At 44.5% G+C, this 27289-nt stretch overlaps 2 protein-coding genes across 3 annotated transcripts in view; one reads left to right on the forward strand and one right to left on the reverse strand.

Annotated features, from left to right (window-relative positions):
- The first annotated feature begins 2177 nt into the window (after window positions 1-2177).
- On the forward strand, window positions 2178-17585 carry LOC106609306 (lipase maturation factor 2). Its single transcript, XM_014207975.3, has 14 exons — window positions 2178-2440; window positions 5367-5632; window positions 5740-5768; window positions 7527-7720; window positions 8789-8967; window positions 9392-9530; window positions 10039-10161; window positions 12103-12208; window positions 13994-14090; window positions 14349-14531; window positions 14738-14906; window positions 15348-15459; window positions 15735-15843; window positions 16137-17585. The coding sequence occupies exons 1-14, from the start codon at window positions 2347-2349 to the stop codon at window positions 16458-16460; spliced, it is 2124 nt and encodes a 707-aa protein (XP_014063450.3). The 5' UTR covers window positions 2178-2346; the 3' UTR covers window positions 16461-17585.
- A 1158-nt stretch (window positions 17586-18743) lies between these two features.
- The window catches only part of stab2 (stabilin 2), a 38260-nt gene continuing 29714 nt past the window's right edge, over window positions 18744-27289 (reverse strand). The window contains exons 48-67 of one of the 2 annotated variants that reach the window (XM_014207974.3): window positions 25844-25975; window positions 25661-25720; window positions 25278-25544; window positions 24987-25133; window positions 24817-24873; window positions 24599-24719; window positions 24121-24270; window positions 23848-23952; window positions 23582-23689; window positions 23206-23399; window positions 22916-23057; window positions 22595-22728; window positions 22329-22494; window positions 22106-22212; window positions 21888-22007; window positions 20773-20922; window positions 20360-20473; window positions 20024-20155; window positions 19547-19660; window positions 18744-19395 (exon numbers count right to left, since the gene is read on the reverse strand). In XM_014207974.3, coding sequence (XP_014063449.1) covers window positions 19336-19395; window positions 19547-19660; window positions 20024-20155; window positions 20360-20473; window positions 20773-20922; window positions 21888-22007; window positions 22106-22212; window positions 22329-22494; window positions 22595-22728; window positions 22916-23057; window positions 23206-23399; window positions 23582-23689; window positions 23848-23952; window positions 24121-24270; window positions 24599-24719; window positions 24817-24873; window positions 24987-25133; window positions 25278-25544; window positions 25661-25720; window positions 25844-25975 — 2580 coding nt within the window. In that variant the 3' untranslated portion in view covers window positions 18744-19335. The other variant, XM_045722003.2, reaches the window with a different exon arrangement.

Raw genomic sequence — 27289 nt, forward strand, 5'->3', positions numbered from 1 at the left:
CCATAATTACCAGCACCTGATTCAGTATTAACAAGCACAAGCAGTAGTAAGGAGGATCATTAGGACAGCTAAGAGGGAGTATTGGTGCCGGTTCTGTGGAAACATAAGCAGGACCACTCGTGCGGGAGAGGTATGGGGGATGGTTAAGAGGATGAGTGGGGACAGAAGAGATTGGCATCTCCCTGTGCTGAAAAGTGGGGAGATTATGGAGAAGGCAGAGATGCTAACCCAGGCATTTGTGAATGATGCACAGCTCAAACAATCTGACAGAAGAGAGGCAGCGTGGGAAATAGAGGGTCAGAGGAGAACATTCGGGGGTCCTGGATCAGAGAGAGATGGTGGGGGATACATTGAATGGCCCTTTTACTTTGGCTGAGATGAAGAGAGCATTAGCTAAAGCTGGGGTAACATCTCCTGGGAAGGATGAGATGTGTTACATCATGATGGCTCATCTCAGTGACACTGCAATGGGGAAAGTATTGGGCCTTTACAAGAAGGTGTGGCAGGAACGGAAACTGCTGCCAGGAAGTTGGAAAGAGGCGGTAGTGGTGCCAATAAGTAAACCTGGGAAAGACCCTACTAGTCCTTCAAGCTATAGGCCGATAGCGTTGACATCTCACATATGTAAACTTATTGAAAGGATGATAACGGAAAGGCTGACTTACTTTCTGGAGAGTAGAGGACTAATGTCACCCTATCAAAGTGGGTTCAGGAAAGGCAAATAAGAAGGTGGTGGTAGCCGTTTTCTTTGATGTAGAGAAGGCTTATGATATGATGTTGAAGAAAGGCCTATATATCAAGCTGGATAATATGGAGGTCGGAGGAAGGGTTTTTAACTGGACGAAGGATTTTATTTTTGGGCGATCAATACAAGTGAGGGTGGGGAGCTCTATGTCAGAAAGCTATGAGGTGGATAACGGTACCCCCCAGGGAAGCATCATTAGTCCTTTGTTGTACAGCCGGAAGAGTTCAAGAAGCGATTTGTGAAGTAGAGCAGTGGTCCCTCAGGTTTTCAGTTGAGAAAACACAGACTGTGTTTTTTTCTAGAAAGAAGGTTGGGGAGGAAATATACTTGAAGCCGTATGGAAGGAATCTGGAGAGGGTGGGAGGGGTTTAGGTTCCTGGGGTCTGGTTTGACACTCGCATGACATGGGCGGAGCATATTATCAGAGTAGTTGTCAAAGGAAAACACCAGTCTCAACATCAACAGTGAAGAGGCAACTCTGGGATGCTGGCCTTCTAGGCAGAGTTCCTCTGTGTTCTTTTGCCCATCTTAATCTTTTCTTTTTATTGGCCAGTCTGAGATATGGCTTTTTCTTTGCAACTCTGCCTAGAAGGCCAGCATCCCTTTGAGTCGCCTCTTCATTGTTGACGTTGACACTGGTGTTTTGCGGTTGCTATTTAATGAAGCTGCCAGTTGAGGACTTGTGAGGCGTCTGTTTCTCAAACTAGACACTCTAATGTACTTGTCCTCTTGCTCAGTTGTGCACCTGGGCCTCCCACTCCTCTTTCTATATGCTCCGCCCATGTCATTCGAGTGTCAAACTAGACCCCAGAAACCTAAACCCCTCCCACCCTCTCCAGATTCCTTCCATACAGCTTCAAGTATATTTCCTCCCCAACCTTCTTTCTAGAAAAAAACACAGTCTGTGTTTTCTCAACTGAAAACCTGAAGCCCCACCTGAGGGACCACTGCTCTACTTCACTAATCGCTTCTTGAACTCTTCTGGCTGTACAAAAAAGGACTAATGACACTTCCCTGGCCGAGACAGAAGGGAGGAAAGTGGTCACAAGGCTGAGACTGGGACACACAAGGCTAAATAGTACATTGAAAGTGCTGGCGAAACATCCGACTTGGAGGTGTGATCATTGTCAGCAGGAGACAGAGACAGTGGAACATGTTCTATTTCAGTGCTAGAAATATGTGAGAGAAAGGCAGCGAATGTTATTAGATTTGAGGAGTAATGGGGTTGAAGAGCCAGAAAGAGCTGGGGAAATGTTCAGGGGATGTAGTATTTAATGATGTATTTCCTTTCCATAGGAAAACGAGATTATTGGGTAGGATTTAGAGACCATCGCTATCTCTGGTCCACACTCCAGTCCAGTTGGTGGCGGTAATGCAGTTTAAAGTTGGTTGCCAACCGCGATATAAATTCCACAGAAGAAGAAGAAGAAGAAGAAGAAGAAGAAGAAGACGAAGAACCACGCCTTCTGCACCATCCACTTAATTTTTTTTTTTTACCGTACTGGATGAGTTGCACAGCAGCCGTTATTTATTCGTGCTGTGTTGAAAGACGTAGAAAATCTTTTTATATTTATATTTAGCAGGAACGCCAAGCCGTAAACATGGGGGAAACCAGACTACCGCGTCATATGTTTTTATGGAGTATGGCAATTATTTACATGTTTGCTTTTGCATCTCTCTATGTTCAGATACCAGGTAAAACAACATTTCTCTATTTAACATCTATTTATTAATTGTAATCGAAGGAACCTTATTATTGGTTGACTGTTGGTGTTCAGCTCTGCGTTGTTGAGTCGGGTGGTTCCCACTTTTTCCAAATGTTTCGCTTGCTTCCTCAATGTCCAACTGTTGTGATTTGTGATGATGAACTGGTTAATGTAGTTGCTGAGGATGAAATGACTACTTTCTGAACTAGCCTGTGTTGTTGGACTGATCGGGCGACCTAATGACAACTTCCACGTACTAAGCTATTTCGTTAGGTTCATTGCCTTTGCTACAGTGTTACAACTCATGCACCATCACTATAGCCTAGGCCTAGAAAAGGAGATTGTCTTTTGAGTGTATATTCACTAGACTATTCAGTTTGATACTTTACGTACACAGATCTACATTGATGTGTTCGTATTTATTTATAAACATTAACTAGTTGTATAGGTGAATGACTTGTTATAGAATGGCCCTACGCGTAGTAAGGGGAACCAAACATTAATGTAGGGTGGTCTTAGCCTCGTACGAACCATCCTGATCTCGCGTGTTAACAAGTTCGTATGTAGGTTGGCAGCGATAGAAGTGATGTGGCCTTAAATGCTATGGCCACGTCCTGACTTCACTGGCCCGTTTAGATATTTGCTTGGGGCAAGTGGATGTTTTCTTTACACGGTCGTTGTCGGTGCCTTTTTTATGGCTGTGTCTGTCTGTTTGAGGGTTAGGATTTCCCCCAGAATGTGCACACTGAAGCTTTCTGCAAGCGCTGAGTGCGTTGGGAATAACCCGTCATCAGTCCAGTACTCGAGCTTGGCTCAGATCCCTAACAGTATACAATAGATCTGACTTGTAGTATCATTTTCACTTTTTCCCAGTCTAAATACGAACTTGTTGTCATGTTGATTTGCCATCACTGTCATTACACCACTTTACTTTATCATGCAGCCATTTTATTATGCAAATTGTATGTGAAATGTACCAAGGTAAAATTAGTTTTATAATGAATCTTGGGTTGCTATTCCGTTTTGTCTCAATAGCTATTGAACCAAACGTTCTATTATTATGAAAAGTATACATTCTGAATCGGGGGAGGATTGACAAAAATCCACTGCTTATTCTTATTAAGGACATTTTGATTTTCTTAATTTTCTTTTCTTTCTTTAAATATTCAATAGCTTTTACGCAAAGCACGCTACGACTATGAAAATGATTTATTCATAATCAGGGGAGGATGGATAAAAATGTATTTTTTTTCATATAAACTTTTGGTTTTTACGTTTAGTCTTAAATATCTCTTTCTGTTAAATAGCAGGTTGTTGGGGTGGGAGGAGGGTGATTAATGGACGGCCCCATTCACTCAGGCTGCTACACGTAGTGGTTAGGTCCACCTGCTGATCAACTCAGCATTTAGAACCTGTGTGTGTGTGTGTTTGTTAATGACATTTATCCTTGGAATCCTTCACAGCTCGCCATCTATTCGGTGCGGTATTGTCGTCAGCTGTTCCTGTGTGGAACATTCCGTGGATTTCACCACTGTTGTAAAGAAAGGTGCAAACGCTACACCTTGTATTCCAAAACGCCTGGATTTCAGACTAGACGCCGCCAAATTCTAATCATCACATACTCCCGCTGATGTTGGTTTCAGGCGTTTTGGAATACAAGGTCTGTTTGTTCTTTTCTTTACACAAACAAACATGGATTTTTGTCCATTCTCCCCCGATTTAAGCAATAAGGCCCGAGAAGGTGTGGTATATGGCCAGTATACCACGGCTAAGAGCTGTTCTTAAGCACGACGCAATGCAGAGTGCCTTGATACAGCCATTTGCGGTGGTATATTGACCATATACCACAAACCCCCGAGGTGCCTTATTGCTATTATAAACTGGTTACCAATGTAATTAGAATAGTAAAAAGAATGACATACCAGTCGTATACGATCCGATATACCATGGCTTTTTAGCCAATCAGCATTTGGGGCTCAAACCGCCGAGATTATAATATAGAATTGATCATTTTCATAGTCATGGAACGCTTTGTGTAAGAGCTATTGAAGACTGAAATCTTATTAGAAAATATTCAAGTGTGGATTTTTCTCCATCCACCCCTGGTTTAGATCGTGTTATCTTCATAGTCATGGCATGCTTGGCTCAATAGCTATTGATGAGAGAACCACATATCCAAAACACATTTTACCAAGTGCAAAATATGTGTATGTCCATTACTTGCAATCCACTCCATAGTCACTTTACAGACTGGCAGCAGGTGGCCTAACTGAAATAACACATCTCATTTGACCAGTGCTGGCAAGATGAGATGCATTGAACATGACTGAGTCATCATTGCACAATTTAGTGTTCTGTGTTTTACTTTATTTCTCTGCTTCTAATCCCAAATGTGAGCATACTTTCAGTTGGTCCACTCTGTGTGCCAGGTATGTTGTAGTGCCACTTCTGGTCTCTCAGCTTCACCTGTCGTCTCAAGTGTACACTAAATGCACTACATTCCAATTAACTGTACTAAGACTAGCTGTATGCTTTGTTTTTTTATTAAAAAGTTACACCATGCATAATGCTACATTCCAATCAGTTGATCACAATATTGGCTCAACCCGTAAGCAATGTTATGGTAATGTAATAATTCATTAATATGCTGGAATACCTTTTAATGAGATGTTCGAACTTCTAAACTCCACCTTTCTTTCACATGTTCCATTTGACTGAATAAGCAGACAGCACAGATAAAACAACTGTCTTGTTTTCACATACATGACCATTGACCTATTTAGCAGGGTACCATAAACCCACTTACTTTAACTATGTGAACATGACCTCTATTCACTAACCCCATTCTCAATAAACACAACCTCCCTCCCTCTCTGTTTTGTTTATCCATCCCTGCTCTTTGTCTCTGTGGCCAGGTCTCTATGGCAATGAGGGGGTCCTGCCTGTGCGCCTGGTGGAGCCCCGTGTGGACGGCTCCAGGCCAGTATTGGAGCAGATACATGCCCACCCCTCCCTGCTGTGGCTGGGGCCCCGGCTGGGTCTGGACCTGGACGCCCAGCAGGCAATGGAGCTGCTCTGCCTGGCGGGGGCGCTCTTAGCCCTGGGAGCAGCCCTGCTGGAGCCCCTCCGAGACAGCCTGGTGTTCTTCTGCCTCTGGGTCCTCTACCTCTCCCTCTGTCAGGTCGGTGGGTGGGGATGGTTGTCTGTCTGTCTGCCATTGGTTTGGTTAGATACTGTACTGTAAATAAATGGTACAGTAAATTAATCAACATCTTTTACTCTTGACAGGTGGGTCAAGACTTTCTGCGTTTTCAGTGGTAAGTGATCTGTTCTGAATTCTCATATGGGCCGAATTGATAGGCTGCAAAGCTCAGACTTTGAAACGGACAGTGTTTTGTTTACTGAAGTGTTATTGCTGAACACAATGTCTACTGGGTCTTTGTGACGTCATATTGTTATCAGCCATGGGTTTTACTGCAAGAGCATCAGTGTCAGACAAGAAACTGCTATTGGAACCATTTGCCAGTCAAATTCACTATCCACTCTTCATAATTCTGTGTTGATTACATATTACAAGCTACCGTACAGTGCACCCGTTGTCTCTTGTGACTAGAACGCTTGTTGAGACTTTGTCCGTCTTAGACATCATGCATATTTTAGAAAGGTAAGCAGACTTTGCATTGAAGGACATCTATCACACATGTAATATGGTTTTGGAGTTATTGACTTTTAGATAAGCTTGGAGATGTGCTAGAATTGCAACACATTTACTGATATCTGGTTGTAGCAAAGCAAGATGGCGTAAGGCCAGGGCCGGGCTGCCCATTAGGCATGATCAGGCAGCTGCCTAGGGCAGTAGATTGACAAGGGCTAAACTGATCAAGGCATAACTTAAACAACACATTAAACCTCACATAATTCTGCCCAAAAACAATGACAATATCTTTCAACCAGTGGCATATGGGATTTTTAGGTGAGCTCTGATGCCACCTTGTGATAAGCAGCGCCCACTTTGTCAAAGGCAGGGGTGGAAAAATATTTTGCTGGTCCATTCCCAGCATGCCTCTCCAGGGTGCTGTTGGAGAGATGCATCCACCAACGTTCTGTCTATGAAAAAAATCATCTAACAAGAAAAATCACGTAGCAGGTCTAGCCTATGGTAGAAAGAATATGTATGAAAATGTAATGAGGCAGACACATTTTACATCATGCACGTTTCGTCCAATCAAATAGCTTAACGGAAATGGTGCCCAGTCAAATAAAAAAATGCGCTGACATGTTAGCGAACACCATATCCTAAAAAAATGTATTTGTCACAGGAATCAGGACAAACAAAGACCTAAAAAGTACGTATTTTTCCCACCTCTGATAAAGACGTATTTTAGATGTCTTTTCAACGTCATTTTGCTTACAGGGACTATTCTAGTTCTGCGGGGGTAAAGGGTGGGCGGCATTTGTTTTTGTCTCGCCTCGGGCATCAGAACGGCCAGGACTGGGCCTGTGTAAGGCATTGGTTTCCACAGCAATTGCATGGAGTGGTAAATGGATAATAAACAGTGGCCTGGTTGTGTTTTTATAAGTAGTAGTAATGACAATGGGTGTGTCTGAACTGTTTCTAGTTAGCTGGCTATCCCCTAACGCACACCATTTGGTTCTGCATGAAGAGAGTGCCAACCTACAACCAGTTTTAAGATGCACAGCTACCAGTATGTTTTGCCATCTCAGTGCCTCTGGCTCTAATTGGCATTGCTTCTACTAGGCTAACTGATTTCCTGAAAGGCAGTGGTGTCATTGGATTTGAAGCTCGCTGAATATTTACTGTATGCCACTGTTTTGAGCAGGAATTTCATGTAACCTTCTAGTGCAGGAATTTCAAGTGAAATGTAATCTATTGATTGTATTTACTGATTTAATGTTTCAACTTTGTAATTTCTTTGAGACCTGAGATTTTGGGTTGTTGGAGGGATTTCAGTGCCCTATACATTTATAGTTATGATGTGAGGAGGAGTTGGGATTTTTTTTTTCAAAGAGGGCGGTATTTGACTATTAATGTCTCATTTGATTCCCTCCCGTAGGGACAGTCTGCTGTTGGAGGCAGGCTTCCTGACCGTGCTTGTCGCGCCGCTCAACCTCCTGCGGTGGCGCTCGGCATTCCGTCAGCATGACGCTGTGACCTTCTGGCTGGTGCGCTGGCTCCTGTTCCGCCTCACCTTTGGCTCCGGTGTCGCCAAGCTGGCCAGCCACTGCCCCAGCTGGTGGGGGCTCACTGGTGAGACAGGGGAACCTGTCCCCTTGTTTAATCTACACACAATGCCCCATAATGACAAAACTGTACTGTTTAATGTATACTGAACAAAAATATAAACGCAACAATTTCAATGATTTTTACGGAGTTAGTTTATATGAGGAAATCAGTCGATTTAAGGTCTCACACAATCCTGCAGGTGAAGAAGCCGGATGTGGAGGTCCTGGGCTGGCGTGGTTACACGTGGTCTGCGGTTCTGAGGCCGGATGGAGTACTGACAAATTCTCTAAAATGACATTATGGCTTATGGTAGAGAAATTAACATTAAATTCTCTGGCAACGGCTCTGGTGGACATTTTTTTTTGTGGTCGTTTCTTGTCCCCAGCACAAGGTGCACCTGTGTAATCATACTGTTTAATCAGCTTCTTGATGTGCCACCTGTCAGGTGGATGGATTATCTTGGCAAAGGAGAAATGCTCACTAACAGGGATGTAAACACATTTGTGCACAAAATTTGGTAGAAAAGCATTTTGTGCCTATGGGATCTTTTTATTTCAGCTCAAGAAACATGGGACCCACTTTACATCGCGTTTATATTTTTGTTTAGTATATCTTCGGGACTGCAACTAAACGGGAGTCTGTTGGGACATTGGGCTGAAATTGAGACTCCTGATCCCAATGTCAGGCCAGTGTCCCAACAACTTCTGGACCGCAACTAATTGGGAGTCTTATGTTCAATGGTACGAGTAATGTAATGTGAAGACTGGTTGAGTAATGAATACATTACTCATGCTGGTAGATTTATTAATAATGACAATGAGGAAGGAATGCATGTGCTTGGCTATGATTGTAAAGTGTGCATCATGTAAGGGGTATGTACCTCACCCAGCGGCAGAATTCTCATTAACTTCCATGATGATGATGCCTGGAGCCTCACTACACATCAGTCGCAGTTCAGGAAAAGTATCAGAGATTTAAAAACGTGATCTCAAAAAAAGTGTGAGGTGCAGTGTTATGGCTCAATCTTTACTCATCTGTGTCTCGTATCCTCCCTCCCCTCTGTCACCCCATCAAACCCTTCCCTCTTCCCAGCGGTGAACCACATGTTTGAGGCCCAGGGCATCCCCCTGCCCTGGTCCTGGTTCATCCAGCAGCTGCCAGACTGGTACCTGAAGCTGGGGACTGTCGGTCTTTTGGTGACAGAGATCGCTGTGCCCCCCCTCTACTTTGCCCCCATCCGCAGCCTCCGATTGGCAGCCTTCTACATTCAGGTGTGTGGTTACACCAGCAGCTGCTAAACATGAGCATGTCAAATGTCTAAGAAAGCATTGAACACACTGATCTATAGGCTTCCAGTTTGTTTTCAAAGTTTCCACCTTCCGCCTAAATCGCTATCATGAGTTGAGGTCTGGCTGAGAGGAGAGGTTCAGAAAGACACCTACCTACAGTATAATGTATCTAGTCTGTTATCATCCAGGGAATCGCCAGACTCCGATGCTGCTATAAGGCTCTAGACTGTGTGTGTGTGTGTCATTTGTGTGACATTTGTATGCTTGATGGTGAATGAATGACACCTAACTATACACATGTCTAAGGGGATTTTGAATGTTACAGGATTGTTACCCCACACATGTCATTTGCATGAGGCCTTTATCTAACTACACCTACCTACTTCTCTCTGTAACTGATAACCAGGCAGTGTACCAGGTGAAGTTAATGTTCTTGGGGAACAATGGCTTCCTCCCCCTCCTCTCCCTGGCTCTGACTTTCTCCCTGTTGGACGACGACCATATCAGCTACTGGCTGGGCCACGGCAAGAAGAAGAGCGCCAAGAGTATGACCTCACTTCTCTTCTTATGCAACCTTCAACTCTCACATCTCACTATGTAACACCAGAGTAGACGTTCAGGCCAGCTTTCTCCCTAATACAGCATGATCCACACCCAGTATGGTGTTTAAGCTGGTGGAAGGTACTATAAAACACAAAGGCTGTTACAGTAATGATCAGCTTCCTTTTCCTATTCTGCCTCTCCAGTTGGCCAACATTGACATTCCGATGGGTGTCCTTGAGTCTTGATGGCAGGGAGAGGAAAAAGGGGTGGTTCATTGTTTTATTCTCGGGCAGAGTGGTCTGATCTGGCAGGATGTCAGGTGTTATCCTGTTTAAGTACTTCTGTGATGTATTTTTGTTTAACTACAGTTAACATTCCTAATGTCCTAATGGGTAACCCCTTAGCGTAACTTACAAAATACATTTTTAGTAGCTGGACAAAAACAAATGATGGGCTCTGTTTGTGATACTAAGAGTACCTAATCTAATGATTTTTTTGGGGGTTTTGCAGCCTGGCCCCAAACCATAATGTCATTGGTGTTGCTGGCTGTATTTGCTGTCATCATCTATGGAACTAAAGTGCTCTTCACACTGGAGATTGACTGGGAGGCCAAGACTATTACCTCTGAAACCGGTAGGTTAACAGTGCATTCGGTATTCAGACCCCTTGACTTTTTCCACATTTTGTTACGTTACAGCCTTATTCTAAAATTGATTGAGCAACTTTTAAAATTTTTATCGACACACAATAATGACAAAGCAAAAACAGGTTTTAAGATTTTTTTTGTCATGGTTTGAAAGTTCTTTAGTGGCCTTTTGGCAAACTCCAAGCGGGCTGTCATGTGTCTTTTACTGAGGAGTGGTTTCCGTCTGGCCTCACCATAAAGGCCTGGTTGGAGTGCTGCGGACATGGTTGTCCTTCTGGAAGGTTCTCCCTTCTCCACAGATGAACTATGGAGCTCTGTCAGATTGACCATCTGGTTCTTGGTCTCATCCCTGACCAAGGCCTTTCTCCCCCGATTGCTCAGTTTGGCCGGGCGGCCAGCTCTAGGAAGAGTCTTGGGGGTTCCAAAGTTCTTCCATTTAAGAATGATAGAGGCCACCGTGTTCTTGGGGACCTTCAATGGTGGACCTTTTGCTCTGATATGCACTGTCAACTGTGGGACCTTATATAGACAGGTGTGTGTACCTTTCCAGATCATTTGAATTTACCACAGGTGGACTCCAATAAAGTTGTAGAAACATCTCAAGGATGATCAATGGAAACAGGATGCACCTGAGCTCAATTTCGAGTCTCATAGCAAAGGGTCTGAATACTTACCTAAATAAGGTATTTCTGTTTTTTACCTTTAATACGTCTGCAAAAAAATTCTAAACATGTTTTGCTTTGTCGTTATGGGGTATTGTGTGTAGATTGCTGAGGAGTTTTTATTTAACCTCTCTTGGGTAGGGGGCAGTATTTTCACATCCGGATGAAAAGCGTGCCCAAAGTAAACTGCCTGTTACTCAGGCCCAGAAGCTAGGAAGCTATTTTCAAAGGCTGTCACTTTTATGATAAGGCAAAGTCCTCCCAGATTGCAGTTCCTAGGGCTTCCACTAGATGTCAACAGTCTTTAGAAAGAGTTTCAGGCTGGTTTTTGGAAAAATGAGCCTGAATTTGTAGTTTTTCTAGGTGGCCCCCATTTTGGCTGTAGTGTTTCTAAGCGCGTGAATGAGAGCGCGTTCTTTGGTATTTTTCTCCGGTAAAGACAATAATGATTCTCCGTTTATTTACGTATTAGGGTACCTAAGGTTTGATTTTAAAACGTTGTTTGACTTGTTTGGAAAAGTTTATTAGTAACGTTTGGGATTCATTTTGGATGCATTTTGATGGAGGGAAACTGGGTGGATTATTGACTAAAGCGCGCCAGCTAAACTGAGTATTTATGGATATAAAGAAGGACATTATCAAACAAAAGGACCATTTGTGATGTAACTGGATGTAACTTTTGGAGTGCCAACAGAAGAAGAGCTAAGGTGTTTTTTATATCGCTATTTCTGACTTTCGTGTCACACCTGCCTGGTTGAAATATGTTTTTCATGGTTTTGTATGTGAGGCGCTGTCCTCAGATAATCACGTGGTGTGCTTTCGCCGTAAAGCCTTTTTGAAATCTGACACAGCGGCTGGATTAACAAGAATTTATTCTTTATTTTCATGTATTACACTTGTGATTTTATGAAAGTTAAATATTGATAATTCTGTAGTTTGAATTTAGCGCTCTGCAATTTCACCGGATGTTGGCCAGGTGGGATGCTACCGTCCCACCTGCCCATAAGAAGTTAATTTATTTAATCAATTTTAGAATAAGGCTGCAATGTAACAAAATAAGGAAAAAGTCAAGGGGTCTGAAGACTTTCCGAAGGCACTGTAATACTGTATACCTAGTGACTCGGTAGGTTAACATCTATATATTACTGTATACCTAGTGACTCGGTAGTGTTGCTTTATTTTATTTCCTGTAGGATGTCAATCATTGACAGTACATTATGTTAATGGTTAAGTGATTTTGTTTCATGCATTTGTCCTGTTTTGTAGCCTTCACCCAGCAGCAGTTTGGCAATTGGTTGAAGCTTGTGACAGGACCCACTATCTGGGTAGGAGTTCTCTCTCTCACCTGGGAGGTGGTGGCAGCCATGCTGGGGTGAGTAGAACTATATCATAGTAAAAACAGTATCTGTAATACAGTTTGTGATTCAAAGATGGTAATTCTTAGGGCCAGGAGTTTTTCAATAGCGAAATACAGTTGAAGTCGGAAGTTTACATACACTTAAGTTGGAGTCATTAAAACTCGTTTTTCAACCACTCCACACATTTCTTGTTAACAAACTATAGTTTTGGCAAGTCGGTTAGGACATCTAGTTTGTGTATGACACAAGTAATTTTTCCAACAATTGTTTACAGACAGATTATTTCACTTATAATTCACTGTATCACAATTCCAGTGGGTCAGAAGTTTACATACACTAAGTTGACTGTGCCTTTTTAAACAGCTTGGAAAATTCCAGAAAATTATGTCATGGCTTTAGAAGCTTCTGATAGGCTAATTGACATAATTTGAGTCAATTGGAGGTGTACCTGTGGATGTATTTCAAGGCCTACCTTCAAACTCAGTGCCTCTTTGCTTGACATCATGGGAAAATCAAAACAAATCAGCCAACTGAGTCAATTTCCAAACTCCTGAAGGTACCATGTTCATCTGTACAAACAATAGTACGCAAGTATAAACACCATGGGACCACGTAGCTGTCATACCGCTCAGGAAGGAGACGCGTTCTGTCTCCTAGAGATGAACGTTCTTTGGTGCGATAAGTGCAAATCAATCCCAGAACAACAGCAAAGGAGTTGTGAAGGTGCTGGAGGAAATGGGTACAAAAGTATCTATATCCACAGTAAAACGAGTCCTATATCGACATAACCTGAAAGTCCGCTCAGCAAGGAAGAAGCCACTGCTGCAAAACTGCCATAAAAAAGCCAGACTACGGTTTGCAACTGCACATGGGAACAAAGATTGTACTTTTTGGAGAAATGTCCTCTGGTCTGATGAAACAAAAATGGAACTGTTTGGCCATAATGACCATCGTTATGTTTGGAGGAGAAAGGGGGAGGCTTGCAAGCCGGAGAACACCATCCCAACCGTGAAGCGCGGGGGTGGCAGCATCATGTTGTGGGGGTGCTTTGCTGCAGGAGGGAATGGTGCACTTCACAAAATAGATGGCATCATGAGGCAGGAAATGATGTGGATATATTGAAGCAACATCTCAAGACATCAGTCAGGAAGTTAAAGCTTGGTCGCAAATGGACAATCACCCCAAGCATACTTCCAAAGTTGTGGCAAAATGGCTTAAGGACAACAAAGTCAAGGTATTGGAGTGGCCATCACAAAGCCCTGACCTCAATCCCATAGAACATTTGTGGGCAGAACTGAAAAAGCATGTGCGAGCAAGGAGGCCTACAAACCTGACTCAGTTACACCAGCTCTGTCTGGAGGAATGGGCCGAAATCCACCCCTTATTGTGGAAGGCTACCCAAAACATTTGACCCAAGTTAAACAATTTAAAGGCAATGCTACCAAATACTAATTGAGTGTATGTAAACGTCTGACACACTGGGAATGTGATGAAAGAAATCAAAGCTGAAATAAATCATTCTCTCTACTATTATTCTGACATTTCACATTCTTAAAATAAAGTGGTGATCCTAACTGACCTAAGACAGGACATTTTTACTGGGATTAAATGTCAGGAATTGTGAAAAACTGAGTTTAAATGTATTTGGCTAAGGTGTATGTAAACTCCCGACTTCAACTGTAGATCTAGTTCCACTGCATTTGCTGACCCCAGAACAGTGGTCTGCCCCGGTGCAGCGTGTGTCATCCTTGTTTTGTGTTAATCTCCACTGATCTCAGATCTGTGTTTACTCTCCCCAGGTGTGTATGTGTTAGAGGCTGTCTCTGGAAGCTCTGGGGTCTTGTCCAATGGGCTGTCATTGCCTCTGCTGCAGTCGCCGTGTTTGCTATCAGTGTGGTGAGTCACACCTCTCAATCACACAGGGAGCCTTTTTAATTGGTTGTTAACTTAAATATTTTTCTTTCATACTTGCATTCATCTATTGAGTAAAACCCATCTAATTACTTTAAGTCAGTGTTTTGTGTAATGGTGAATAATTTTAATGAAGACAGCGTAAATCTACCTAATTGGTCTGTTGGAGTTACTATTGGTCTAGTAGTTAGCACTGTTTATAAGATTCTCTCTGATTGGTCATGGTGTTGTCCTCGTCCCCAGGTGCCCTACTCGTCCATGGAGCAGGTGTACAGCAGTAAGATTCTCCCGGAGGTGAGACAGGCCTACAGCCTAGTGGAGCGCTATAGACTGGTCAGTGCCTACAGCCTGGACAGCAGGATGACTGGGGTGGACGGGAGGTCAGAGGTCGTCCTAGAGGGCAGCATGGACAAGAATACCTGGACGGTAAGAGAGCAGGGACCAAAAATAATAGTTTTGGCTGAAAAGTTTTCGGTTTAGTTTTTTCTCAGATTTCACAATATTAGACATGGAATGTCCTCAATCACATTATCTTCCTCAACTACTTGACTTTTATAAAGTAAAACAATCTTATATAGTTCTGCAAAAGATGTATCGTGTTTCAATGCACCTTTCCCAATTGGCCATCCTAGGAGATAGAGTTCATGTATAAGCCGGGAAATGTGGGCATGGCCCCTCCAGTGGTGGCCCCCCACCAGCCACGGTTAGACTGGCAGATGAGCCAGGCAGCCCAGGGACTGGCCGAACAGAGCCCCTGGTTCACAAGCCTAGTGCACTGCCTACTGCAGGGCAATAAGGATGGTATGTACTGCACTCTGGGATAATGACTTCTATTTTTCAATTAAAGTATAGAGCACAGACGTCTTTGTTTTAATATGAGGAAAGCGCAGGTTGCATCTGGCGGACTACTTTTATTTTGACTCTTGATGGATGTTTTTAGCCCTGTGGTCTTTTCTAGGATCAGTCTATATAATCTTATTGATTATGATCTTAAAGGAAAAACTGATCCTAGATCAGCACTCCTACTCTGAGACGCTTTATGAATACGGGCCCAGAAATTCAGTGGTATGCGCCTGACATGTAAAACGGCTAGTCAGTGTGAGGTGGGCATGATTTACTCACGCGTCGTAGATCATTAACCTTCCAACAAAGGAGAAATATCAGCAACACTCAGATGACCACTTACCAACATGCTGCACTACATTGCTCACACATGACTCTGTATCTCTCCCTGTCTCCCAGTGGTGAGACTGATCCAGACAGACTCAGCCCAATACCCATTCAGCCAGGCCCCCCCTGTCTACCTCCGAGCCAGTCTCTACAAGTACTGGTTCACCCAGACCGCACAGGACGGGTGAGCAGCCTACAACATCCACTACAGCAGTGGGTGTGCTGGGGAGAGAGTGCTAATGGTTAACCCATGAATTCCTTAGATTATTCATTCATAAAATCAGTTACGATATACAAGTGAACTTAAATATTCACTATATTAAGTAATGTTATTCATAGAATGCCCACAAAATGTACAGCATGCTAATCGTCAGAATTCGATAAAGCCACTCGATTCAACCAGACACAAATAAAATGTTCCTATGGTAACGGGTGGTGTATTGGTTGTGTCCCTGTCAGGTCTGGTCCTAAAGAGTGGTGGAGGAGAGGCTATTCAGAGGAGTTCTATCCTGCAGTGCAGCTGGGTGGCCTTACTCTGGAGGGCATGCTCAGCCAGCACGGACTCAAGGTAGCTAAGCCTTTTTGCTCAACTGGGTTACGTTGTAACTTTGTATTGTGCTAATAATATCAGTACTGTGGCTTATGATGATTGCCCCTCAACTCCAGATGTGGTGCTGTATTGGCTATATGGAATTCACGCTCCCCTTTGCTTTTTTGTGTGTGTGTGTGGTGCATACTATTGTGTGCTGTATGGCCAGGTGTACCAAATCTGATTTCTCAGACATGCATACCAACAACACTCACACTCTTACGTGTCTTTGTTGTGTATGTACATGGGCTTACATATTAACTTGTGTGCAGGAGAAGTTCCCGATCCAGCCCAGTCCTGACTCTCCTCTGGCCCAGGCTCTAAGGCAGGTACGGGACCACGTTCAGACTCTACCCGGCCACCTGGTGCTCTGGTCCCTCCTGGCCACTGTCGCCACCATCTGGCTCTTCAAAACCCTGCTCTCTGGGGTCCTGGGGGGCCGAAAGGCTAAACCCACTCCGGCCGAACCCAAGGCCAAGAAGGCTAAGGACCAGCCAGCAGCGAAAAATGCCTCGGCCTCCAGTCTCAAAGCAGAGAGGGAGAACTCTGAGGAGAGTAGACGGGATGCTGACAAGAGCCCTAAGAAGAGGAAGTGATGTGGGACTGCTGCCATGGGACTTCCTGTTACGTTGTTGTTGTTGCCCCTTGTCTCGGGATGGAGGGTGGAGAGAAGGGGTGTTACCTACATGTAAATCTCAGGTGTTTCTACAGTAACTACCAATCCGACCAGCTCTTTCTACAGTAACTACCAATCCGACCAGCTCTTTCTACAGTAACTACCAATCCGACCAGCTCTTTCTACAGTAACTACCAATCCGACCAGCTCTTTCTACAGTAACTACCAATCCGACCAGCTCTTTCTACAGTAACTACCAATCCGACCAGCTCTTTCTACAGTAACTACCAATCCGACCAGCTCTTTCTACAGTAACTACCAATCCGACCAGCTCTTTCTACAGTAACTACCAATCCGACCAGCTCTTTCTACAGTAACTACCAATCCGACCAGCTCTTTGACTCAGAGACCATCACTGTGACCTTGTATTCAGTCAGTTCTCATCTGTCTCTCACACACACACACACACACACACACACACACACACACACACACACACACACACACACACACACACACACACACACACACCCATATATTGTACATACACAAGCAAAAACGTCTATTTTCTCTGTGCCTCCTTCCGTCACCGTATTCTCAGGTCCGCCTATGGATGAGTCTTCAGACATGCCTACGGGTGAGTCCCTCACATTACAGTACAGTGGTGCTTTGTTATGAGCTACTTCTGGGATTTGCCATCTGTTCTTCAGGGAACACTTTATCTGAATTCTGGGAATGCATTCATACATTTTAACGGTTGTTGTCCAACAGTTTTAATCTTGTGCTATATCTTTAATATGATATTCAGGCTGGGTGCAGTTATTGTACCTCAGTGAACCCTTCCATGGACCGCTGAGATCAGTTTGACTGTATCAGACAGACTTTTTTTTTTAAATGTCAAGTTGTCAACAGTGGTTCCATGTAATGATATCAATACCTGGGTCCTCTATCCCGACCACGAGAAACTGAAGAGCGACATCGTCAAGAATACTGTATTCTGAAAGCTTTGTCCTGCGAAATCTGTGGATTGCTGTTCTAACTTCAAAACCCTTTGTCGCATTCTTTTTAACAGCTTAAATGCATAACTGCTCCTGAGAAATCTTTATATTCCACATCTGTGTACATTTCTTGAGACGTGTAGTATTACTTAAGCTTAGTGTATTAGGTTTAAAGCACTGCTGCAAAATGACTGGGCTATAAGGAGAAATTCCAAGCCCTAGGGCGCTATTCAGTCTATCGCTGAAGTGGTACAGATCGTACGGTTTTTAAAATGTAAAGCTACTTTTTACTGGTCAGTGTTTTTAATTTTTGGCTGTATGTTGAAACTGAACAAACTACAGATGGAAAAAGACTGAAACGTACAGTGCTCGTCAGAAACTAGACTTTCTATCTCGTGAAATCTAGTTGAAAAGGTGTGCTTGTCAATACCAGGTAAACTAACAGGTCTGCATGTTATGTTAAAGGTCAACGACAACAAAAAAGGGACGGAGTCTGTGGCTTGGAGCTTCAATCCCCGTTTTTACATTTGTGGGTTCAATTATTTTAGTGATTCGACCTGGGCTGACAGTTCCTATAGGAACAGACACCGTTTTCCGAGACCAATGACCAATATGTGGTGCTCTTTGTTTCTGCATGTATTCATGACAAATGTACAGAGAAGTGTTCAGTGTGAAAGAGCCAGTGGCTCTCTGGTAAGGATCTCACCAATTTAAGTATGGGGTTGTAGGATCAGCTCCTGAGTGTGGCTGTGTTGAGCCTCTGTACTGGTTGGAAGGCTGGTAGATGTCATGGGGGTGACTCCCTGCGGTCCCCTCCTATGAAGAGTAGTAGCAGTTATGGAGAATCTCCTGGGGAAAAGGTGGGCACTTGGTTTTTAAATATATTCTCATTTAAAAACCAAGTGCCCGCTTACGGGAGTTTCTCCATAACCACTGCTCTTTGCTGTCTGTATCGCAGAGGGAACCCCAAGAATTTGCCCCTTCTGCTTATGTTATCACACCCTTTAGCCAATGCCACCTTTTGTGGCAACCACTCCAAGTGGCCTTGACTCACTGACCTGCAGAGTCCTCAGTAGGCAAGCATGCCCCAGAGTTCAAACCTATAAACCCATGCTTATGGGGCGAGATCCTAACGCCAGAGTCCTTCAAGCTTATGCTTTGCTTCCATCATTTCACATTGAGAGTTCGGTTGATATGTATATTTGGCTGTGGTTAAACGTATTCTTGAGTGTGTTGTATGGCTGAATGGAAAGATTTGCTCAAGCTTTGCTTCAAAATGTTTTATCAACAAAGACGGTTGCATCCGGTTATCGCCGTTTCATACTATGAAAGATTTGAAATTGTCAAAAAGGGTTTACCCACAGACTTAAAATACTACTATTGTATATGAATTAACCAACAAAAAAAGAATCGGTACAAGGTTTCTTTCACAATTGTGCCACAGGAAGACTGCTAACATTACTAGACAAGGCACTGAGAATGAGTCCATAGTGAGGTTGTTTTGTGGGAGACTGAGCCCTGTTTGTCCTTCCTAGGGCACTGTCCAACTCTCTCTGAGGAGGATAGTCTTCGGGCTCCACTCAAGCTGTGTCGTGGAAGTTTGGCGCTATTTAAATTGAACGGCAATGTTCCCGCATTCACAGAGAATGCGTTCGTGGTAAATGCTTCATGTCGGCGCAATCGGAAATGACATTTCTATAGTGCTGAACTTCTGTGATACAGAATGAATTGTGCTCTTAATAGTCCCACAGTGCTGCCCTCCACTGGTCAACATGTGTACAACATGTAGCAGCACTCCTCACAGCTTTATCAGAGGGGGAGTGATGACTGTGACGTGTGTGTGTGTCTCTCTCTCTCTCAGCAGTCCTGGAGCAGGTCATACGGGCCACCCTCTACCACCTGGTGTTTGTCCTCCTCCTGTTAAAACACATTCATATGTCATCTGGAGTTATGGTATCACCCCTTGAGCAAAGGTGCTACTTTACTGCGTTTAGTTCAATGGCATTCATGCACATATTTTCTCTACAGGGGTTGATATACAAATTTAAAATAGGGTGGGGTCACTTACTGGAAGCTCAGATGGAACTGGTTCACTTGGGGCAGGGGCAGAGTCATAAATGGGGTTAACTATGCTGGGGTTGCAGATGGCAGGGTTGCAGTCTGGAGGTGTCTCGTCCTCTTCCTGCAAAAAAGGGCAAAGGTCAATTATCAAGTTTGAGGTTCCCCATGTTTTATTGTACATTTAGCTTCTGAACAAACAGAATATCAATAAACCGCTGATTGCCTTGAATGAGACAAAAAGTCATTCTTGCACAACATTCAGGGGCGGCAGGTAGCCTAGTGGTTAGAGCGTTAGACTAGTAACCGAAAGGTTGCAAGATCGAATCCCCGAGCTGACAAGGTAAAATCTGTCGTTCTGCCCCTGAACACGGCAGTTAACCCACTGTTCCTAGGCCGTCATTGAAAATAAGAATTTGTTCTTAACTGACTTGCCTAGTTAAATAAATGTGAAAAAATTCAGACATCATTCAACCAACACACTCACCTTAAAGTAGTGGAACTGGAATGGTTTAGTCTTGTGGGTGTAGAAGTGGTAGCCTACGAACCCGGCCCCAGCCATCAGCATGACCAGCAGCACAACTCCAATCCCCATCCCTGCCTTGTGACCCGCGTGGAGCTGGGGGACCAGTCGCAGATAGGGTCAGAGGTCAGACACAGGAGTCCACCAATACCTGACCTTACCAACTGATTTAGGATCAGTTCTCACAATTTGAATCAGTCCTAATCTTAACTATAAATCTGATCGAGGACCAATAGTTTAGCAACATCTCGTCGGAGATCAAGGTGAGAAACTAAACAGAAAATGATGTAATAATCTCACCACTGTCCAAGGAGGTGGGGCTTTGAGGGGTCCCTGCAGCACATGGATGATCCCATTGGATGCCAGGATGTCGGAGTCGATGATGAAGCGGTCGTTGATAAAACGGGAGGAACTCTACAGAGAGAGATCAGGATGGGACAAGTTTGAGCTCACAGACTACAATCATGAAGTCAAACTTTATTTTCAGTGGTTAACTGTTCTATAAAATACATATGTGGTCTATGAGGCTTGTTCAGCAGCGAATTTTCTCAAACATCTTAGTCCACTCTAGGAGACCTGGTAAACCAGCATATAATACATTCATATAACGGGGACTGAAAAACAACAGAACCTGAGTGTGGTACAGTGAGTGAATGAACAAAGTACAGTAAGTACAGGGTTGACGTGTACAGTACTGTAGGTCCATGTCTCACCAGGGCCTTTGGGTTGAGGAAGTCAACGATACCCAGGACAATGAGGCTTTGGCCCAGCCGGGTGCGGATACGGCTGCCGTTGGTCAGGTCTTTCAGGGCCAAGGCCCGGCCCTCCGAGAGATGGTACTCCATGTCCCTGTGGGTCAGTGTCTGGCCAATACAACACAGGAGAGTGAGTATGAGTGGGTGTACACATTTATACATATACGTGTTCATACAAGTCAGAGTAAGGGCTCTATTCAATCTGGATCGCTGAAGCGGTACAGATTGCGCGATAGACATTTAAAGGTCATTTACGATTTGGCCGACATATGCAGCGTTTACCGTTAATGCCGTCTCCGCTAACGTGGGAAACCATGTGTTTGATGTATTTGACAGCATTCCATTTATTCACCTCCAGCCATTACCCCGAGCCGGTCCTCCCCAATGAAGGTGCCACCAACCTCTGTGGTTATATTTTTAAGAAAAAAACTAAATATGCTTCTCTGCAAAAATCTGGGTAAAAGATTGAAAGGAATGTGAGTCTTATTTAGTAATTGCTTGCTTTTCTAAAGTCTACCAACTTAGGCATGCCAACTAAAATAATTAGACAAGCTAGCTACTCGGATTTTCTGGATATTGGCGGGAACTGGAACACGTTGTCGTACACGGCGATGCAGAGCATCCCAAACATGCTCAATGGGTGACATGACTGGTGAGTATGCAGGCCATGTAAGAACTGGGACATTTTCAGCTTCCAGGAATTGTGTATAGATTCTTGCGACATGGGGCCGTGCAATATCATGCTGAGGTGAGGTGATGGCGTTGGATGAATGGCACGACAATGGGCCTCAGGATCACATCACGGTCCAGGTGACTGGTGTCAGACGATCCCGCAAGTGAAGAGGCCGGATATGGAGTTCCTGGGCTTGCGTGGTTATGTGTTCTGCGGTTGTGAGGCCGGTTGGACATCCTGCCAAATATTTAAACAGGACAAATCTGACATCTCTATGGGCATGATGCCTCTGGTGGTAATGTACAGGGCTGTGTGTGAGTATCTGTGTGAGACAGTGCATACATATGTCCGGGTGTGCATCATAATGCATGTCAGTGTGTCTGACAGGGTGTTCTTGTACCTGGTTCTGGTACAGTCCGGTATTATCAGGTACAAACAGAGTGGACTGGATGGTCAGGTTACTGAGGCGCTTCATAAACTGTTTTCCTGACACGGACATCTGGGAGTAGTTCAGGATTTGCTGCAGGTAAAAACGACACCGGATCAGTTAACAAACCATTGTGAGTGAACATACAATAAATCAAAACCTGAATATAATGACACCATTTAGATACTCACAGAGAGGAAGTTGGAGAAGGTGGGCTTCTCAGTGAGGACCTGCAGGAGGTTTCCAGTGCAGGAGTATCCGTCTCCTATATAACCTGCTTTACATTCACATTTCACCTCTGGAGGGGGACACACACACGTTATGTAACACCTTAGAAAACACATTTTTCACACTGTCTCTCTCTCTCTTTCCCTCCCCTCTCAATGATTCCCTCATCTCCTTTTCCCCTCTTACCCTTGACCCTGTAGCAGAAGGTGTCCCAGGTCTCACTGAGGTTGTTGCGTAAGCCGTAGTCTACGATGCCCACGTGACCAAAGCCACACTTGGGGTTGGAGTAGGTGGTGGGGTAGGCCACTCTGGCCTGGTCCAGCCAGCTAGCCGCACACAGGTTGAGCCCAGCCTGGAGACGGGGTCATCAGAGGGGTAGCATAGTAGGTGTATGTGTGGGTAAATGTGTTTGTGTATCTTTTTCTGGTGTGTGTTAATGTGTGTGTGCTCACCTGCTGTGCGTAGGAGAGCTGTGTGTACGTGGCGATGGTCCCCCCCTCTGCTGTGCAGGCCTCCTGGGCCGATGTATAGTTCAGCTTGTACTGTCCCTTATTGGACCGGAAGTGGAACACACCGACTGTGCTGTCTGATGGGAGGGGGGCGCCAAAGATAGAAGATGTAAACATCACAGCATATCACACTCCACATGTGTGTGTTTGGGTCTTGGAAAAGAGCAATACTGTATATATATATATCCTATGTATTCTTATGCAGACTTTAAATGAAACTCCTATAGAAGGAGTGTACAGTATGTGTGTGTGTGCATGGCGTACCCTCGTAGTGAAGGTCAGTACACTGGGCGTCAGAGTGGCACTGCCCGTTCTCTTGGAGACAACGGTTCACAAGAAGCTCCTTCACCTCACACGTCACACCGTCCCCGATGTACTTATCCTTACACACACACTTCTTCTTTCCCTATAGACACGCACACACACACACGCAAAGATTAATTCATATTTAAAGCAGACAAATAGCTGACATGCTAGGACTATTGGCGGTAAGCTAATAAGTTACCATAGCAACCCCTGTAGTACCCATGGCAGCCCCGTGGCTGACCCCTTACCGGCCCAGTCATGGTGCAGGTGGCGTGCTCGTGGCAACCCCCGTTGTCATCGACGGAGCAAGGGTCTATAGGCCGACAGATGAAGCCGTCTCCAGAGTGTCCCTGAGGGCAGGCACAGCTCACCTTCTCCCCCTTTTGACTGCACTTAGCTCCCTGGGCACAGCCACCGTTCCAGGACATACACAGGTCGGCCACTAGAGGGCGATGGAGAGGAGGAGGAAGGAGCAGCAAAAGGAGCAATTCATGACACAGAAGAGAAGCAGTGATCAACAGTGATGTACATAATTTGTTTCATGTGTGTATACACAGTATGTGTCTGCATGTGGGATGTGTGTGTGTGTTGTAGTACTCCAGTGTTGTCTGTGCAGGCCATTACCTGTGCAGCTGATGCCGTCTCCCTCGTAGAAAAGTTTACATACACAGGTGTTGTTCTTTTTACATATGCCGTTCTGAGAGCAGGTTGGGGAGCAGACTGGACCGTCCGCTATAGGGAGAGGGGGTGAAGGGTGACAGGAACAGTTAACATCAAAGTTTAAATGATAAATATCAGTGTTTTAAATGTAGTAGAAACTGCCATTTCAAGATGATGGCTCTTGGTCTTCCTTTTGTGTGGTGGACATTTTGTAACTTGTGGTTCTTTACCTAGTTGTGTCTCACAGCGCTGCCCGGTCCAGCCCTGTTCACAGAAACAGGAGCCTGTCCCTTTAAGGCCTTCTTCACATGACCCATGCTCTGTGCAGTTACATGCTGAGGGAAAAAAATGACATCATATTACAAATCAGGTTCAAGATTCAGTATGGAGAATGATTAAAGATGATACTAAATTAAGCCACACAAGTTCACGATGAAATTCTTCGCACAAGGTAGCACAACTAAATCTTGAGATGAAGGTATCCACACCAGAGCGCTACACACCTGTGCAGTCCGATCCATAGTGGCCTTTTTTACACAACTCACAGGCGTCGCCATGGAAACCAGTGTCACATGTGCAGTTACCGTTGCCTAGGTGACCGTCATCACACTTTCCATGGTTCAAACAGGGAGATGAATTCCCGCCAGGACAAACTTGAGGTAAACATGAACAGGAAGTCAAAGGCATGATGGGAAACAACTCAGATCTGTAGTCTTTCACTTCAAACACCTGCTTTAACAAATGCCAATCACATTTCTGAGACTGCATGAGACTTTTGGAGCTAGTCTTTGAGAATTACATTCTTTATGGGGTTTTCACCACAAGCTGTCATTGTTGTCCTATTTATTAGGTTGCATTCCAAATAGTACCCTGTTCCCTAGTACATTTGACAAGTGTGCACTAGAAAGGGAATAGGATGCCATTTGAGATGCAGTCTTGGTATGATCAGGGAGATCTGAGGCATATTTTGGGAGTTCTTACCCAGACAGTCACGTCCATAGAAGCCAGCACAGCACTTGGGTTGCCAGAGGACAAAAGTACATATGGCCTGGCAGCCTTTATTCATATTCACTATCATGTGCAGGTCGCATTTCTTCACCTCCTGCAGAATACGTATATAGGGGCAGTTTTTAGTAGGGGACAGATGCAAGTGTTATATTCACATAAAGGTTACGACGGGTGGCTGGATGAACAGATACCTTGAGTTTGGACCCAGGGGGGCAGCGTGTTGATGATGTGCAGAATGTACAGGGTAGCTATCACACAGGAGAAACACATAAAAAACGTTCTAAGACAATAATAATTCTAATCACCTTATTCCATGGTAGCAATAAAAAGACGACCTACTGCATGATATGGTCACACTCACCGGGAAATCTATGGTTTCCTTTTTGTCACAGCGACCCCCGAGACTCGGCGGGTTCAGCAGACAGTCGATCCCATAGGCTATCCCACCGTTGAAGGAGAGGTGCCTCTGGATGATTCGGCAGTTCCCGTCATTGAGGAAGATTTCACCCTGTGAAAAAAAGTACATCTCTCAGAAAATGTTGGCTTCTGGGTCAATCCAAATACCACAAGATGGCCTTACTTTTTGCCTCGAAATTGATTTTATTCCGCATGTTAGTGTTGTACAAACACAACTCTACTTTGTTTTACTCACTATGTTGTCCAGCCCTCCACAGTTGGCTTTGAGTTCGGATCCCTGGAGCGTCCGTATAGGATTGATGTGGACCAGCTCTGCTGCATACACCTTGGTGTCTCGGAGGATGTGGTATTTGAGGTACTCCAGCAGGTGTCCTCTGTTCTGTGTGTTGTAAAGGAAGTCTTTCTGCTCCTGGGGCAGTGCGGCCATGGCGCGGTCCGACGGCAGGAACAATGTCACGGGCTGGTGGAGGGGGTCGTTCACCATTGCCATCACATCTGTGTCCTGCAGGGAGAAACAGAGAAGAACACCTTCTTGAACACTTTTCAGGGGAGAAGTTTTAGATTGTTATTCTCAGAATCCATAAAGGAAATAGGAACTTCACAGGGACAAATACTAACCAACAGTAGTTTGTAGAAGGTCTTGTAACCATTACCATCAGCCACATCAGTGAGGTTCAACTGTGGAGGGAGAGAGGGATAGAGAGAGGGACAGGGAGATGGTGATGAGTTATCCCATGATGGAGTGTTTGACAGATTTAAACAGGTGTATTGATTACAAATAGTCTTTATCTTTGTACATACTGGCCCCTCTATCACATCAGCCTTCTTCAGGCTCTCTGGTATCATGAAGGTGTCAATCTCATGGATGATCCCATTGATGCTCGGGTCATCACTGTGCACCACTTTCACCATGTTGTTGATGAGGATGGTACCCTGGAAACAAGGACAGGAGACCTCAGCTCTCTCACCACCACCATGGAATCTCTTCCTCAAATGTAGCAGAGGAACCAGATGCAACATATATCCATACTATACTTCTCAAGGTATACGGTGCATTCGGAAAGTATTCAGACCCCTTGACTTTTTCAAAAAAAAAATGCATTACAGCCTTATTTAAATAAATAAAAAATTATCCTCATCAATCTACACACAATACCCCATAATGCGAAATTGAAAACAGGTTTTTAGACATTTTTACAAATGTATAAAAAAAAAATAGTGTTTAGATCCTTTGCTATGAGACTCGAAATTGAGCTCAGGTGCATCCTGTTTCCATTGATCATCCTTGAGATGTTTCTACAACTTGATTGGAGTCCACCTGTGGTAAATTCTATTGATTGGACATGATTTGGAAAGGCACACACCTGTCTATATAAGGTCACACAGTTGACAGTGCATATCAGAGCAAAAACCAAGCCATGAGGTCGAAGGAATTGTCTGTAGAGCTCCGAGACAGGATTGTGTCGAGGCACAGATCTGGGGATAGCAGATCTGGGGATAGCATTATTCTTAAATGGAAGAGGTTTGGAACCACTAAGACTCGTCCTAGAGCTGGCCGCCCGACAAAACTGAGCAATCGGGAGAGAGGGGCCTTGGTCAGGGAGGTGACCAAGAACCTGATGGTCACTCTGACATAGCTCCAGAGTTCCTCTGTGGAGATGGAAGAACGTTCCAGAAGGACAACCATCTCTGCAGCACTCCACCAGTCAGGCCTTCATGGTAGAGTGGCCAGACGGAAGCCACTCATCAGTAAAAGGCACATGACAGCCCGCTTGGAGTTTGCCATAAGGTACCTACAGACTCTCAGACTATGAGAAACAAGATTCTCTGGTCCAATGAAGCCAAGATTGAACTCTTTGGCCTGAATGCCAAGCGTCACGTCTGGAGGAAACCTGGCACCACCATACGGTGAAGCATGGTGGTGGCAGCATCATGTTGTGGGGACGTTTTCCAGCGGCAGGGACTGGGAGACTAGTCAGGATAGAGGGAAAGATGAACGGCGCAAAATACAGAGATCCTTGATGAAAATCTGCTCCAGAGCGCTCAGGACCTCAGACTGGGGCGAAAGTTCACCTTCCAACAGGACAATGACCCTAAGCACACAGCCAAGACAACGCAGGAGTGGCTTCGGGACAAGTCTCTGAATGTCCTTAAGTGGCCCAGCCAGAGCCCGGATTGGAACCCAATTGAACATCTCTGGAGAGACCTGAAAATAGCTCTGCAGCGACACTCCCCATCCAACCTGAC

The sequence above is a fragment of the Salmo salar genome, chromosome 07, assembly GCF_965601325.2.
Source record: "Salmo salar chromosome 07, fSalSal1, whole genome shotgun sequence".
Lineage (NCBI taxonomy): Eukaryota > Metazoa > Chordata > Actinopteri > Salmoniformes > Salmonidae > Salmo > Salmo salar.

Coding starts and splice junctions, on each gene's coding strand:
- LOC106609306 (XM_014207975.3), top strand. CDS start 2,347: ATGGGGGAAACCAGACTACCGCGTCATATGTTTTTATGGAGTATGGCA. Junction 9,531..10,038: donor CAAGAAGAAGAGCGCCAAGA/GTATGACCTCAC, acceptor GGGGTTTTGCAG/CCTGGCCCCAAACCATAATG. Junction 14,091..14,348: donor CCGTGTTTGCTATCAGTGTG/GTGAGTCACACC, acceptor CCTCGTCCCCAG/GTGCCCTACTCGTCCATGGA.